This window comes from Mesoplodon mirus, assembly GCF_964341445.2.
Source record: "Mesoplodon mirus genome assembly, chromosome: 12".
Lineage (NCBI taxonomy): Eukaryota > Metazoa > Chordata > Mammalia > Artiodactyla > Ziphiidae > Mesoplodon > Mesoplodon mirus.
The window spans coordinates 84,252,362-84,269,392 of NC_138988.1; the positions used below are offsets into that span (position 1 = coordinate 84,252,362).

The window sequence follows — 17,031 nt, forward strand, 5'->3', positions numbered from 1 at the left end:
TCTCATTCGTTCGTATGATTTTCTATCTCTACTTCATAACCTAGTTTGTACCTGGCCTGAAGCTTCTCACTCACTGGCTCCTCAGCAGCCTCACTACCTACACCCTTTTCTTTTCCTCTGCCTCGTTGCCATGGCAACCCCACAGCGCCCTTGCCTTTGTGCTCTGCGCCCATCCAGCAGGGGTCTCCCCAGAGTGCTCTCTCTACCCTAACAGGGCCTGGCCATTTCTCGCACCATCCTAATCTCCTTCCAGCCCACTTGCCCCTCCACACATCCACAAGTTTTGCTCCTCTTGAATTTTGCTTCTGCAGGGCACTCGTTCTTGTTGCCAAGGCTCACATGCTCCTCTCTGCCAGACACACATTCATCCTCCCCTCCACTGCTCGTTCCCACTGCACAGGCTCCTGTGTGTGCACATGTTTCACATGTGCTTTCTGCACCCTTCCTGTGGCCGCATATGCTCCATTGTATTCCCTTCCCTCATGGCTGTGTGTGCCCCTCTCATGGTCATGGGTGTGTCCTTGTGAGGGCGTGTGTGGGTGGGCGTGTGCCATTTGTCTAGCACGTCTTCCCTGTGTGCACACATCCAAGCTTATCCATGCACTTTCCCTGTGTGCCCTCGTGGTGTCTCGCGTACCCTCTTCTTTCTGCACCTTAAAATCATTCTGTTCTTCTAACAGTCATATGCACCCACCCTGCACACTGTTACGCACTTTGCCCCAATTTATGTTTGGTGTGGCTGTCCACATCCTCTCTTTGTCACACTTGGTTTCTGCTCGCACTCTCCAGCCTCTCCTTTGTGCTCATGGACCACCCTTGGTCCACACTCACAATCATCCTCTCCCAAGAGTGCTCCCTTGGTTTTGTGTTTTTCTGGGGGAAAGAAAGGAGAAGAAATGGGGGCAGGTTTGGGGAGCTGCTTCCAGTGGATATTCGGTGAGAATCCTGACCAAAGGAAGGCACCCCTGACTGTTGAGATGGAAGATGGTCCTATGGGGCGGGAGGTGGCGTCCCTTTTGCACTGTGGTGTCTCTTGGGGAAGGAGCTCCCCAAATCTCAATAAACCAGTGAACGGAGTGACTCAGCACCTTGTTCTTTACTGTGAACAGAGTGGGCTTCAGCCCAAGGAGGGAGGCTCGGGAGACGCCACGTTGATGAAAAGGCACTGCAGTGGAGGGATGGAAAAAGGTGTTTTATTGATCCATTGAGGGCTTAGCAGGGCAAAGCAGGACACTATTAGGACTGAGATTAGTGAGGGATGACATTAGTGGTTAAAAGTGTGGGCACTGGAGTCTAACTACCCGAGCTTCAGATTCTACCACATGCAAAAAATTTCCTTTATTCTCCAAGTTCTCACTTACGAAGATAAGACTCATCGTCATCATCACCATCTTCATCATCCAGCCCTCCACAGGGTGGCTGCAAGGACAAGTGCTCACTATGGTTCTTGGCTCATGGAGCATGTTGGGTAAACACTAGCCACTGTTGCTACTGTTTAATGAGTTCTCTGACAGTGATGGGCAGTTATGGGAGCCTGGAGCATTTGGCTGAACAGATGTGGGGAGTCTTCTTCCTAGGAATTAAGAATAACAAAAAAATAAGACTGCTAGGAGGCAGCAGATGAGATGGGCCCTGAGTGCTTCCAGCCTTAAAAGTCTTTGTCTAAGAACTCTGAGCATCTTGGCAGGAACTGGCTATCCACGTGAAAGAAAGTATTGAATGGCCAATGGAAAACAAAACAAAACAAAACATTGCTTGGGACTTCTGTAATTCTTTGTGTCCTCTTGGAGAAGTGCCTTTTTGAAGCTCAATTTTTCTCTTTCCCCATAGCACTGATTTTTTTAAAGTGATTTTCATTGTTTTGCAAAAGAGCTACAAGGATTGGATGGGCCCTCTCATTTCACCATCCTGTGGAAGAGCCAAGTTCTGAAGTTCCCTGAGAGCATGGGTGGTTAAATCTTGGACCAGCAGTACTTGAAAACCATTCTACTGTGATTATCCACATTGGACCAATAGGACTTGATTTGAGTTTCCCCTCTTCCCACAATAGAATATTCTCGAGAAAAGGGGAAGAAGCCTGTGGATTAGGTAAGCCTTTAGTGTGGAAAGTGAACAGTTGGCTTCAGAAGCAGCAGCAGGAGCTATATCCCAGCCCTGGGTAGAACAGAAGAGACCAGAGTTACCACCTTGAACTTTCTTTGCACTTAGCGGAGCTGCAAATTACAGAGGGTCAGTTCTACTGTGCCAAGGTCAAGCCAGACATTCTTTGCTGGCAGGAGCACAGACAGGGACCAGGTCAAATAGTAGGGCCAGCAGAGGCTCCTGGTGTGAGGAAGATGTGTTGCCGGGTGGTGCAACCACCACTCAGCAGTACTGGGAAGAGCTGTTCCCTTGGCCTCTCCAGCCCTGCCTCGGTCAGGATGGGCTTCACCCTCAGGCTTCAGATCTCCTCCTGACTATAGAGCACCATGGGCTCTAGACTGCTTGCCAGGCCTCAGTGGCTCCCGCTGTGCCCTGACTTGGCCTCTTGCCTCCCTGCCCTAGTCATTTACTAACAGAATTTTGTGAACACTTTGCTACTACGTTAGTTTTGTTATTTTTTCAATCAATCAAAAGTTTTTTGGCTGCGTTGGGTCTTCCTTGCTTCGCACAGGCTCTCTCCAGTTGCAGCTAGCAAGGGCTTCCATAGTTGTGGTGCATGGGCACAGTAGTTCTGGCGCACGGGCCTAGTCACTCCCCAGCATGTGGGATCTTCCCAGACCAGGGGTCAAACCTGTATCCTCTGCATTGGCAGGCAGATTCTTAACCACTGCGCCACCAGGGAAGTCCTAATCAGCACGTTTTGATAGGGAAGTTACTGTGGCAGGTGCTTCTAGGCCCTGGGGTAGAGCAGTGGGCAAGATGGGCTTTTGTGGGATGTACATCCTCAAAGAGGGAAGATGAAGTAAGTAAGTAGGCAGGTGAAATAAATAAACAAGGTAGCCTGAGAGAACAGCCAGGAGTGTGGGCATCTTGCATTCGTTACCTCTGCTGCTCAGGATGGTGCTGTGGGAAGGTGTTGTGCACTCATGTCTGTTACCTGGCAAGGAGACTGCAGCTCGGAGAGGAAGACTCTTGTTCAGGGTCACACAGCTGATGAGGAGAGCCAGCATCCAGGATGAGTGAATTATTGTCTGTTGCTGCGTAACCTGTTACCCTAAAACACTGGCTTAAAACAATAATCATTTATTATCTCTCATGGTTTTGTGGGTCAGGAACTCAGGGGACAGTGGGGAGATTTGAAGGCTGGGGGCTGGAATCATCAGAAGGGTCTAAAGATGGGTGTTGGCTGAGACTTCAGTTGGAGCTGTCAGCTGGAACCCCTACACCTGGCCTTTCCATGCAGCCTGGAATTCCTTACAACATGGTGCCTGGGTTCCAAAGGCAAGTGTGGGGAGGGGGAGAGAGAGAGAGAGAGAGAGAGAGAGAGAGAGAGAGAGAGAGAGAGAGAGAGGGAGGGAGGGAGGGAGGGAGGGAGGGAGGGAGGGAGAGTATCCCATTGGTTGGGGCAGTCACAAGGCTGTGCCCAGATTCAAGGAGAGGAAACAAGGGTCTCACGTCATGGTGGGCGGAGCGTCAGTCCCACTGTGAAAAGAACACGTGGGATGCAATAAATATGTTGCTGCAGCCTTCTTTGGAAAGAATGATCCACCGCATCTGGTCTGCCTACTCCAAAGCGAGCGTTCACTGCACCTCGCACGCTGCTGTCTACCCTCGCAGGTCCATCGCCCAGTCTTGTCTATTTGCTGACTTTCAGCCTCTTCCCAGGTCTTTGATTTCTTCTGGATGCTTCAAGGCCAGCGGTAGTCCCACACCTAGCCGTTTCTGCCAATTGTGGTTCCTCCCACGGTCCATTGTAATTTTAGGACACTGTGGATAGAGTTTATTCTCTCCGGTTTTGGGGAATTCTGTTACTTTGTACTTCAGGGTCCATTAACCCGAGGGGAATCGGAGGGTGGGCTTCATATCAGACAGCTTTCCCCCCCAAACAGGGGTGATATTCAAAATACTTAACCAATGAGGCATCCACTTAAGCGGCCCCTGGAGCCAGGAAGGAAACACTAGAGACGGTCGTGGGAGACGAGACCTGTGTTGCTGCCGTGAGCCGCAAGGAGGCTTCCGCGAGGGGGCGCTGTGCCGGAACTGCGACGTCGTGGGCAGAGGGAGCCGAGGGGCAGTAACACTAAGCAGCGCACAGAGTGTTCTCGGGGGTGGAGGGGAGGACAAATAATCTTTTCCCCCAACCCATCTTAGGTTCTTTATTTAGCTGGGGCCTTGCAAGTGGAGACCAGCAAAAGACACATTAAGAAGAGAAAAACCGAAGTTTGTTAACATGTGCATCGCGAATATGCTTAGGAATACTCAGTGCTGAGGAACTCGGAGGGGTGGCTAGAACTGGGGCTTATATACCATTTTGACCTAAACAAAGGAAAAGGGGTTAAGGGGTTTTGGGCTTCTGGGTAGTGGAGGCCAGCTTTGGGAAAGTGATCAGGAAAAGTGTGGTAAATAGGGATTGTTTAGTAAGGTTTGTTATGCAGATTTAAGTCTGTGCCTTCTCCTTAGATAAGATTTGTTAAGAGTCCTCCTCTTCCTGGTACAGGAGAGGGAGACACCTTTATAAAAGTAAATTTACAAAAAGAAAACTTGTGCCCTGTTTTAGAGGTTTTCTTGCAGCTGCTGGTTCTCAATGGGCCTTTAGCTTAAAATAATCCATATGCCAAAGAGACATATTTTGGGGTGGCATATCCTGGTACCCTTCAGGCATGAGTGACTAATTCTGCACAGGGGAAACAGAAGCTGGGCCCTGTGCTTCAGGATCTATTCATGGTTCAGTGAGCCCTTCAGAAGTGAACTGGTGATTACACCCTGAGGTTCTTGAATAATGTCCCCTTAAGTGCTTCCAACTCATGTGCCGTATTGGATAGGGAAGTGCCCACATGCACAGGACCTAAATCCTGTAGTCTTTAATCATCTGCAAGGGATCCCCTTTTCCACTTGTATCCAATTCAGTAGCCTCTCTATATTTCTAAAATAATCCATATTTTCTCCTTAAACCATTTGGCTCCCTGGTGTAACTCCTTCCCCCACATCTTCCCATCTTAATGCACAACATATGTATGCCAGCTCTTTCCACACAGTAAATCAGCAAATATTTCATATTAATATTGTTCCCTCTGCTGTGTTTTAAACCTCAGGGAAGAATTCTCTGATGCCCACACCACCCAATGCTCGTACACTTTATTCTTTCATTCTCTATGCCTTTGGCCTCGTACTTGCCCCCAACTCAGTTGTGTAGTGGTTACTTATGTTGGAATTGTGTCTCTGACCATCTTGATCTGCTTTGGACACTTTGAGGGTTGTGACTGAGTAAGCTTGTGCTGGGTTTTCCCCTAGGGTATCCAGTAGATAACTGTCCACACAGATGGAATGCATTCAAAATAAGATGTTAGTCCTAAAACCTCTGTTAATCCACTTATTCAACAAATCAGTTTTCATTAAAACAGATTGTTTACACTGCTTCATTTAATTCTCTGTTGTATTTCCCCTAGAGTCTGTCTAGAAAGGATTTTACTGTATGAGAACATTAGGGCCTCTGGGCACAGGGAGCTGATAAACAGGCCAAAAAAGTAGAGGTTTCCAGGTCCCAGTGAGAGAAAGAGGATAGAGGTGATCATGACAAAAATGTATTACATAAGTGATTTGAAAAGTAGAACTAGGGTTAGCATCTCTTGTGGGGTTGAGATTAGGATTATTAAATATAAAATAGGGGATCTACATTTAGTATAGGATACAATCAAATTAGGAGGTCAAGGAGGCAAGAAGATTAGTACATGAATGGCTAAAATGAAGATTAGGATTAAAATAGTGTTAATGCTGCTGTTCTGTGCTGATGCCAGAGTAAATGTTGAATCAAAGCCATTTTGTGTTGGGACTAGAATAAAACTAGGATTTCCCTTTTTCTTATTTCATCAGCATGTATCTGAGAGAATTTGGTATTGTTGCCACTGCCATGGGGAAAGCTGGGAGACAGCGTCTGTGAGATTAGGACCCCAGGAAATTTTTCATATTTTTTGGAGATATTCATTCACTCACTCACTCATTCATTCATATATAGAACTAATCGGGGGGCCAATTTTCTGCAACATTCTGGTCCTTGCTTCTATGAGTCTGAAATCCAGTGGGGGAGTTAAGCCAGGAACACACTACATGAACTGTACCAAAACTTCCTCCAGGCAGCTATTGTTTCTTGTTCTCAGGGGATGCTTTGGAGCATCTGATAAACTCTTATTCCAGGGAAGCAAACCTCCTTCAGCTGGGGGGGGGGGGTCTAATAAATTAGACATATTTCTAGACTGGGATGATTTCCTCAAAGTTTACTGAAAGATATGAGACTTCTCACCCGTGCTGGGAAGACACTATTTGTATTCAAGCACAGGGTTAAGAGCCTGGAGACTTGAACCAGCCCTCCTGGGTCCAAAGGCCTGAAATTGTTAAGCTGCTACTAAATTCTGTCTCAGTTTCTGCATCTGAAAAAGGATGGCGATATTACCTGTTTCATAGTGTTGTAATAGAGATTAAATGAGTCAATGTGTGAAAATTACTTTAAATGGTACCTGGAATATCATAATCACTATATAAATACCTAATAATAACAATATGATAATTATCATCTTTCTGAGCAAGAGTACAAACCTGATGACCTTAAAGAGGTCTTAGGTCAGGAGTCTGGAATGCCAGTTGTAATACTATATACTGCCAGTCGATGGCACCAAAGCCCACATTGTTAAAACTGTCCTGCCGGCATAAACATTTTGAGGTCTCCCTCTCTGTCTGAGCTGTTTTCTATTTGTGGGTGCTGTAGAAGATGAAACACTAGAACTGAAGAAGGTAAGCTTTCTACTAAGGCTCTGTTCTGAATTCCAGCCTAAGGATACTGAAATATTTGACAACGCTTTGAAAGCAACAGTGTGTATTTGAGAAGTTGCCTGATGGAAGTCACCAGGCCTGGGTTTTAGTCCTAACACTGCATGTCCTTGGGCGAGTTTCTGAACCCCTGGACTTCAACTTCCCCCCTTCCTTGCTGTCATTTGGGGGATAAAATAGAACAACAATGCAAAACAGACACTTAAGGAAGTGGGAAAAAACCCGAGGGAGAAGTAAAGAAACTATGGTAGAAATTAGAAGTGGAGGTAAAGAAATAGTGATGATGTGCCAAGGAGGTGAGTTGGAAATAGAAATGATAAAATTGGGGAGATCACCATGGAAGTGAAATGTATGAAATACAAAAATAGAGAAAATATTAAATTTGGTTCATATGTTTCATACGGAGATAAGTACTTCCCCTTAGCACATTTTCAATCTCTGTGTCTCTGTCTCTCTCTCTGTCACACACACACACACACTCACACTCACACTTGCATGCATGCACACACACGTGGCTGTCATCCATTTCTGTGACATGATGGATGTGAGGAGAGCAGAGGTGAGGGGAACACAGACTTCCTGACAAAACCATTAAGAAGTTGCTCTCACTTTTCACGCACATCAAGCAGTTCTCGCTCAGCTCTCCCTGGAGTCCTCGTCCTTCCCCAGCAGCCTCCCGAGTGCTCTCTTTACCTTCTTGTTCCTCAGGGTGTATGTGAGAGGGTTAAGTGAAGGAGTGCCCACTGAATAGAAGAGACCAAAGAACTTGCCCCTCTTCTGGGCATAGGGATTTGGGGGCTGGAGGTAAACGGAAATGACTAAACTGTAGAAGATGGTGACCACAGTGAGATGGGAGGAGCAGGTCCCCAGAGCCTTTCTCCATGCTATGGCGGAGTTAGTCCTCAGCACTGCCCAGGCAATGGCACCATAAGAGATAAGAATGAGAGTGAGTGGCATGACCAGGAAGATGACACTGGACACAGCTAACTGAATTTCATTGTAGGTGGTGCCTCCACAAGAGAGTTGAATTAGAGAAGGGATTTCACATACAAAGTCATCTATTTGCCGATGGGGGCAGAAGGGCAGGTGGAGGGTGGGTGGTGTCTGGACTACTGATTGCACCAGACCCATTACCCAGGCCACAGCTGCCAGCTGCCGGCACAGGCGGGGGTGGATGACGGCGGTATAGTGGAGGGGCTGGCAGACAGCCATGTAGCGGTCAAAGGCCATCACTATCAGGAGGACACACTCAGTGGTCCCCAGAAACAGGAAGATGAAGAGCTGGACAGAGCAGCCAAGGAAGCTGATGGTCTTCTTTGGGCCCCAGAGGTTGACCAGCATCTGGGGAACGAAACTTTTAGTGATGCAGAGGTCCAGGAAGGAGAGGTTGGAGAGGAAAAAGTACATTGGGGAGTGGAGCCTGGGGTCCAGCATGGACAGCAGGATGATGAGTATGTGCCCACTAGAGTCAGGAGGTAAGAAATCAAGACAACCACAAAGAGGATTCTTTCAAGCCCTGCGTGTTCAGAGAAGCCCAGAAAGAGGAAGTCCACCAGGGAGCTGTGGTTGACCATGACCTATTCCTGTCCAGACCTAGAGGGACGAGAAGTGTCTGAGCAGTGCGTTCCCACCTGTCTTATAAAAACTCACCCTGGGTACTTGTCAGGTCTTACCAGGTGGACGTTTCTCTTCCCGTTCCTTTCACCCAGCTTTCCCAGGTACATCAACATCCAGCAGCCCCTTCTCTTCCCCTGTGTCTCCAGGTCAAACATTGTCTAGTAGAATGGAGGAAACCATGAATGTGCTGAGAGACAGATGAAGCTTTACACGTACCTCAGACTTACTGGCTGAAGGCAAAGAAAGCTGATATAAAATATGGATTAATTAATTCAGCAAACAATTATTGAGTACTTATTATATTCTTTAAAAAAATTTTTTTTATTTTTGGCTGTGTTGGGTCTTCGTTTCTGCACGCGGGCTTTCTCTAGTTGCGGCGAGCGGGGGCTACTCTTCGTTGCACTGCAAGGGCTTCTCATTGTGCTGGCTTCTCTTGTTGCAGAGTATGGGTTCTAGACGTGCAGACTTCAGTAGTTGCAGCATGCGGGCTCAGTAGTTGTGGCGCACAGGCTTAGTAGCTCTGCAGCATGTGGGATCTTCCCGGACCAGGGCTCAAACCCGTGTGCCCTGCATTGGCAGGCGATTTCTTAACCACTGCGCCACCAAGGAAGTCCCCAAGTACTTATTATATTCTGAGCACTGTGCTACTATTGAAATTTCCCTTTATTATGTATGGATGGAATTACAAAGAAACATGTGTTGAGTGAATTTTCTGATTACAAACATTTCTGTAGAATTAATCTTGCTTTCTAGTGATGGGCACGAGTTTCCTAGAATCATTCATGTTCTGTCTACTTTACACATTTGCAGGAGATTTCACCAGCGAGTGAAATGTGGTCTGTCGAGATTTCTTCAACTTTCCATTATGTGTAATGTGGAAAATAAAAACAAATATAGTGTCAGTCAAAAAATGATTATTGTCCGGTTCTATAACAGCAAAAGTTCCATAAGAACTGAGGCTTGGACATGAAACGCTACCTTTTCATATAAGATGAAATTAGTAGTGAAAAAACACCATATTGAGTTTGGGGCATTAAACAGAGTTTTGGTTTTGTACAATGCTTGGTTAGTTTCATTCACATATGATTAAAAACTTTTTATTTTAAAATAAGTTTAAATTTACAGAAAAGTTGTAAGAGTGGTTCCAAAGACTCCTATATAAACTTTATCAAGACATCACTTTTATCTCTTAAAAAGAGATTAAACTTTTAACTTTTTAATCTCTACTGCCCAGAATAATTATCTAGCACTTAAAATATATTCAACAAATGTTGTATGAATGAATGCATGAATTAAATGCATGAATAAATAAATGAATGAATTGTTTAGCATCTGCTCCAGATGTACAAGGGGCTGACAAGGAAAGCTGACCTTATAATACTGAGAGCTGGCCTCTCCTCCCATAGATATATCAGGTATAATACAGCCCAATGTTCATCTAGGTCTATTTTTTTAAAATATTCATATGTATAACAACTAAAAATCAGTTCTTGGTACCATCATTTCAAAGATATGCTCTGGCTCCTTTTCCACCAGAACTCACCTTATAAGCAGGAATGACTGCTAGCTCCCCACCTCTCTTTTGAAGGACCCAAGAAAAAGGAATGACATTTTCAGGCTGGATGACTATGGGCCAATGTTGAATAACTCGTGAATCGAAAGCTGATGCCAAAATCTTCTCACATGCCAAGCTCTCCCCTTCCTGGGCACTGGATGGAACCTAGATGTAGGAATGTCATCAAAGGGAAAAGAAAAAGGGATTATTTACATGTTAAAATTAAAATCCTAGGAAAGATATGAAAGAGCAATCTCTCTGGACTACAGAGAAAGGGAAAATCCAATTCTCGTTCCATTTTAGAAAAAGACAGAGGATACGCACAGTCTTTCCTAAAAAAGCATGCAACTTTAAAGACTATCAATACAGTCAATAACAAAGAGGTTAAGGAAGAAACTCAATTGAGGCACTTAGCCACTATTTTCTTTAGCCCTTAAGAAAACCACATCATTCATTGTTTCTCTTCCCTGGCCAGTAGAAACACTGCCTCCTCTTACCCATTCTTCTCCATCCAGATCTCGCTCTTCATCTCCCATCACTACTGTGACCTTCTCTCTGCTAGGTGAATCATGTACCCACATCCAGTCCCGTCTCTCTCCAGGTAGGGCTTCCAGGGCCTGCTGCTCAAGACAGGTCTCCTCAAGGGGGCCAAATCCCTGTGAACACCCATCAGAAGTAACTGCCTTCTCCCAGTGACTGACATTTTGAGCCAAGGGGCAAGAGCTGCTCTGCATTTTTTGTCTATTGGCAGTATGGCTTTAGATACCAGTGAAGTTCAGTGGCTCCACTCTGCATTTTAGGTTACTGGCCTGAAAGAAAAGGGCAGGAAAAAAAGAGAGAGGGAGGGAGGGAAAGTCATGAATGGGAGTAGTACCACATCAACAAAAATCACAAAACCAAGCAGCCCGACGGGGAAAGAAACTTGCAAAGAGGAAGGAAGTTAAAGCTCTGATGAGAGTTTCAGAATTCATGAGAAAAGACTAATAACACCATATCGTTTGGGTTTCCTCTCCTCACCTTACCAGCTATGCGACTGTGGGTAAGCTTTTAGCATACCTAGGCTTCAAGTTGCCTATCTAAAAATTGGGGTAGTGATAGTACCTACCTCATTGGGTTGTTTGAGAATTAAACGAATGAATATCAATATGTATACTACACTTAGGACAAGGCCTGACCCAGAATAAGCGCTATATTCACCAGTTTGCCAAATAAAAAAACTTTAATTGTAATATTAAAGGATGGCCTAAAGAAGGAGGAGAAGGAGAAGGAGAGAAAAACAGACTAGAAGAGGTAAAGATAAAATATGCTTCAGCAGGCGGGTCCTCCTACGTCCCAACCCATCCCCTCCCACCTCCCACCGCAGGCCCCGCCCCTCCCCAGAAGGCCAGCGAGGGGCTCCCGCCAGAACCCCGGACAGGGCCTCACAGACCTGCCCCGCAAACTCACCTTCTCCGCCGACCCTGCGGGTCCTGCCTTCATCGCGGTGGGGCCGAAGGAGCGCAAAGGCCTCCTCAGGTGAGGTCCAAAAATCCCCACCCGCACCTCAGAGACGAGGGGCTGAACTCCAAAGTGCAGACAGAACCTTTCCATTCCGCGGTCTCCATGGTACGCGCGGCTCGCCCTTCTAGGACCCCCGGAGGACTCTTCTCTTTGGTCCAGCACTACAAACCCTGAGAAGCTGGCCGGTTCCGGTCCCTGCTTGCTAGTTTGGACCTGTTGCCACATGGAGAACAGATGAGCTTGAATATGAAATTGATCTTCTTCAGCGTGTGAAGAGGGAAAACAACGAAAGAAAATGGAAGCACGAGTTAATCAGAATTACGTGAACGTAAGCTCCACCACGCAGAGATCTTTAACTGTTTTGTTCATTCCTGTATCCCAGGCTTTTATAACAGTTGCTGAAGAAATTCTTGTTAAATGAATGAATTGAAACGATTCTGAAAAAATATTGCTGCAAAGCATCATTGACTAATATCAGGATTTGCCTGTGATCAGTAGCTTTATTTAAAAGAGAACTATGTGTCACATACATTTAAATATCTTATAATTTGGGGATTATGAAAACCCACAAGCATGCATTATAAGTAATGTATGCTGTATTTTCCAAAATATTATATTTCTAAAGTATTGTATTTTTCTATAATATATTTTCAGTATATTTCAGTATAATGATTAGCAGTAGAAACTTGAAGAGAAGTAATTAAGTAATTATGTTAATTACTTAAGTAATTAAGTTAAGCACAAAAGATATATTTAAAAATTTGAGGAAGTGGCAAATACTTTTTAGATTATTCTTTCCTACACTAGAATATGAACTGGCTAGCATAAAATTATGGGACATAATCTTTTTAGAAGGGGAAACTCCAAGAAAATTATTTCAAAAAGACAGCCAATATAAACAAAATGAAATCCATAAACTCAAAGACAAAAAACAAATACTTGCTAAAGTTCTGAGTTGAACTGAAAAAATAATCAGAATAATGAACAAGACTGTTGGAAGAAAAATGAAAAATACCTGTGACAGATAAGATGAATGAGCTAAGGATACATTTTCCATTAAGGATATATCTCAAAACCATGAAGTTGAGTATGTACAAAGTACATAGTAACCTCTATGAAGCATTCTTGCCAAAAATATTGAACCTAAATCAAATCAAGCCTTTCAAACTTAAATATGTACAGAGTCAAACTATTTGTATAAAATTAGGGAAACGTAAATTATACTATAAAATGTTTATGGCTCCCCACATATGTACTAAAAATATATAAACATGCATCGGAATAATAGCATCAATATCAAGATAGTAGTTAACCTGAGAAGGAAGAGGAGAGGAATTGGAGAGGAGTAGACAAGTGGATATAATTATATCTGTAATATTTATATCTTAAGATAGATGTTAAGTGTTTCTTTTATTATTGTTTTGTATGCCTGAAATGTTTGTTATTTTTTTTAAAAAGCCCCTGGAAATGAATTTGGTAATTTCAACAGACAGCAGAGGGGCCATAGAATTACTTAACACCAATCAGGCCTCTGTTTCTCCATCAAGGATCATGACCTTCAAATTGGGAATCGTAGGACAAACATTAATATGAGGAAATTAAATTTCAGGACATACCAGGAGATAGTAAAAGAGTAACTACTTGCCTTAAATGAGTGCAAATCTTCGTACCCAGATAAAATTGCTTGAAGGATCCTGAATTTCAGGCAGATTAGCCACAGGGCCCCTGGAGGCCATTTTTAAGGAGTGTGAGTCATGCCTAAGACTGGCAAATATCCAAATATTCAAAAACTGAAAAAAGATTAACCGTGGAATTAGGCTGAAAAGCTTGACATGGATCCCTGGCAAAATTCCAGCATTAATTATTTTAGGACATTATTTAGGAGATTTTATGAGATTGGGTTTAACCAAGAAAAATGTAAATAAATTATATCTCAATTGGACTAGATTATTAAAGTCATATACTAAGGATCTGCTGTGGAAGTAAAGTATCTTCATATCAGCAAAGGTTATAGCAAAGTCTCTCATAAATATACCCTGTGAGTACATGTGTACTGGACGTTAGTACTGTTAAGTAGATTGATATCAGGAAGAAAGACTACAGTCTGAAGATGGGTGACCATGCATAGCATCTTTCCTGCAGCGTCTTGCTCAGTGCCTTTGTGCAGTATTCACTGAACTCAGTTTCAGAATTAGGGACTTAGGGATCAGTCTAATCAGAACCCAATTTCCTTTAGAGGAGAAGGATACATTTGTATTAAATTGGAGGATTGAAGGAATTTTTTTTATATAATGATCAATATTTAGCAATTATTATGAGCCAGGCACTTTCATATACCATATATTGTATTTTCACTCTCACAATGAGCTGAGATTAAAGGATTTATTGTTACTGTTTTACAGATGCAGCAATTGAGATGCAAAGGAGTTAAATGACTTGACCAAAATATCAAGCTAGTGAGTGGCAGAGCCAGGAATCAGGTCTTCAGAACATAAAATTGATGAACTTTCCATAATACCATTTTATAACTAATGTGCCTAGTACTTTCTAACCTCTTTTGTTTTTGAATAAATAAAAGCCCTGATCGGGCTGGAGAGACTGCTTTTTATCAAAATAGCCCAAGTATGAGATCCAAGACTCTGGAGTCATTAGTTTCTCTTCTAATTTTATCCTCCTTTGTAGTTTTAGACAAAATTTTAATCTCTTGGGCCTCAGGTTTCTCAAGTGTGAAATGAACGAATTGTACTTGGTCATCACTGCGGTACCTTTCAGACTTGCAATTCTATTATTCTAATGATGAAATTTGATGCCAGGTGATGTGTTAAATGATTTCTGTATATTGTCTCATTTAATCCTCATAACAACTCTGAAACTTAGGTATTCACCCTGGACCTATTTTACAGTTGGGGAAACTGGGGCACGATGTATACCTTGCTTAGGTTCTCATGCACACAGGTACCAAGTGGTTTAGCCTGGATTCAATCCCATAATTAATTTTATTTCATTTTGATAAGCTTTAAAAGAAGTTATGACCGTTCACAAAGCTATGCAATCACTCTACCCTCTGAAAGGAACCAAGACTCCTTGGAGAAATGGCTGATTCCAGGTCTGGAGCAGGAAATATACAAAATGAGCCTGAAATATCTTGTGCTGCCAGAAGGCAAGAAAACCATCAAAGACTCTTAGAGTTAGATGAAAAGGACACAGGAAACAAAATAAAGGGACTCCCACTGGCCAAAGATGGAATCATTTGAACATCAAGAAGAAAAAGAAAAAAAAATGCAATTGATTAAGATTCCTTGAATATTTTTTAAAAATCCATGAGTTAATGATGCTCAAAAAGAGAAAACAACAAAAAGTATTAGTTACCAATTGCTGCATAATAAATTATCCCCAAATTTAGAATCAAATATTGAATATTCTCTCACAGTCTCTACAGGTCAGGAATCTGAGAGCAGTTTAGGGGTTGGTTCTAGTTCTGTCTTAAGGTTGCAGCCAAGATGTTGACCCAGGCTGCAGTCACCTGAAGGCTTGACAGGGAGCTGATGGATCCACTTCTAGACTCACTCATATGGCTGTTGGCAGGAGGCTTTAGTTCCTCACCACCTGGGTCTCACTTTTCAGCCTGGCAGCTGGCTTCCCCTAGAGTGAGTGATCTGAGAGAAAGGGAAAAAAAGAGAGACCAAGATAGAAGCCACAGTTTCTTTTTCTTTTCTTTTTTTTTATTGGGATACAGTTGCTTTACAATGTTGTGTTAGTTTCTGCTGTACAACAAAGCGAATCAACTGTGTATATATATATATATCACCTCTTTTTTGGATTTCCTTCCCATTTAGGTCACCACAGAGCATTGAGTAGAGTTCCCTGTGCTATACAGTAGGTTGTCATTAGTTATCTAGTTTATACATAGTATCAATAGTGTAGATATGTCAATCCCAATCTCCCAATTCATCCCACCCCTCCTTTCCCCCCTTGATGTCCATACGTCTGTGTCTCTATTTCTGCTTTGCACATAGGTTTGTCTGTACCATTTTTCTAGATTCCACATATGTGCATTAATATACGATATCTGGTTTTCTGACTTACTTCACTCTGTATGACAGTCTCTAGGTCCATCCATGTCTCTGCAAATGGCACAATTTCATTCTTTTTTATGGCTGAGTAATATTCCATTGTATATATGTACCACATCTTCTTTATGCATTCTTCTGTTGATGGATATTTGGGTTGCTTCCATGTCCTGGCTATTGTAAACAGTGCTTCAATGAACACTGGGGTGCCACAGTTTCTTTTATTACCTAATATTAGAAGTAATATAACATCATTTCTGCCATACTCAATTGGTCACACAAACCAACACTGGTAAAATGTAGGAAGGAGATACACAAGAGTATGAATACTCGAAGGCAGTGCTCATTGATGGCCATTTTGAAGAAAGGCTAATGTATCAGTGGCCTGGCACCTAGGGCACAACTTTTTACCCTGAAAATTAGCAATTAAATAGAAAAGTAAACATTTATATTGTCTTTCCTGTTTGAACTGACATTTCAGGATAACCAAATAACCCTGAATTGATAGGTTAATGAGATAAAATCCTTGTTTAAAAAGGAATTCCAACTCATAAATGTGAAAAAAATATTGAATTAGAAAATCCCAGTTCTGCAATAAAATGGTTGATTCAGGCAAAGATCATCAGTGGATGAAACCACCAGATGAAAGGTTGATGAGGAGCTTTACATGGAGGGATCCCACTAGCAAGTGCTGATTCATTGATCAATCTTAGCATCACAAAGAGTGAAATAATCAGACATTATATGCCTCCTGATATAAAGCAAAAAGAAGTACGTAGCACCACGTAAGAATGCTTACCCATAAAGGTAAACCAAACTCTAAACCTTTAGAACTAACATCTAGTTAACAAATACAAGGCTAGAGAAACAAATTAAATGAGGATGCAAACAGACAAAGCCAGCATGTGGAACATTCAGGACAAATGACCCAATTTACTCAGTGCGGGGAAAAGTGAAAGATAGAGGAGCTATTCTAGATCTAAATTAAAAGAGGATTAAGAGAAATAACCAAATAAAGTATGTAGACTTTAGATCTTGATTCAAAAAACCAGAGTATTTTATATATTTGGGAGATTTTAATATGGACTCAGTATTAGATGGTGCCCAGGAATTAATTTTGTTAGGTGGGATAATGACATTGTGGTTCTGTTTTAAGAGATGCACTCTGAAGAACATGAAATAACACGTTTGGAGTCTACGGAGGCTTTCTAGGGAAATTCCTCGACCAGCGAGTTGAGGTTTCCTAGAAAGTCACCGGAAATGATTATTGAAGGACTAGGAAGTGGAGCTAGAATAGATTTCTCATTTTTAGAGGAGAATGTCGGC

At 42.9% G+C, this 17,031-nt stretch overlaps 1 protein-coding gene across 1 annotated transcript; it reads right to left on the bottom strand.

Annotated features, from left to right (window-relative positions):
* Positions 1-7,050: 7,050 nt before the first annotated feature.
* LOC309813000 (olfactory receptor 2H1-like) lies at positions 7,051-11,790 on the bottom strand. The gene is given in 6 exon segments (XM_082637510.1): positions 7,051-8,417; positions 8,420-8,556; positions 8,637-8,738; positions 10,124-10,300; positions 10,633-10,944; positions 11,582-11,790. Coding segments are annotated over 2 exon segments (936 nt in total). The 5' UTR covers positions 8,538-8,556; positions 8,637-8,738; positions 10,124-10,300; positions 10,633-10,944; positions 11,582-11,790; the 3' UTR covers positions 7,051-7,599.
* Between the last annotated feature and the right edge of the window lie 5,241 nt (positions 11,791-17,031).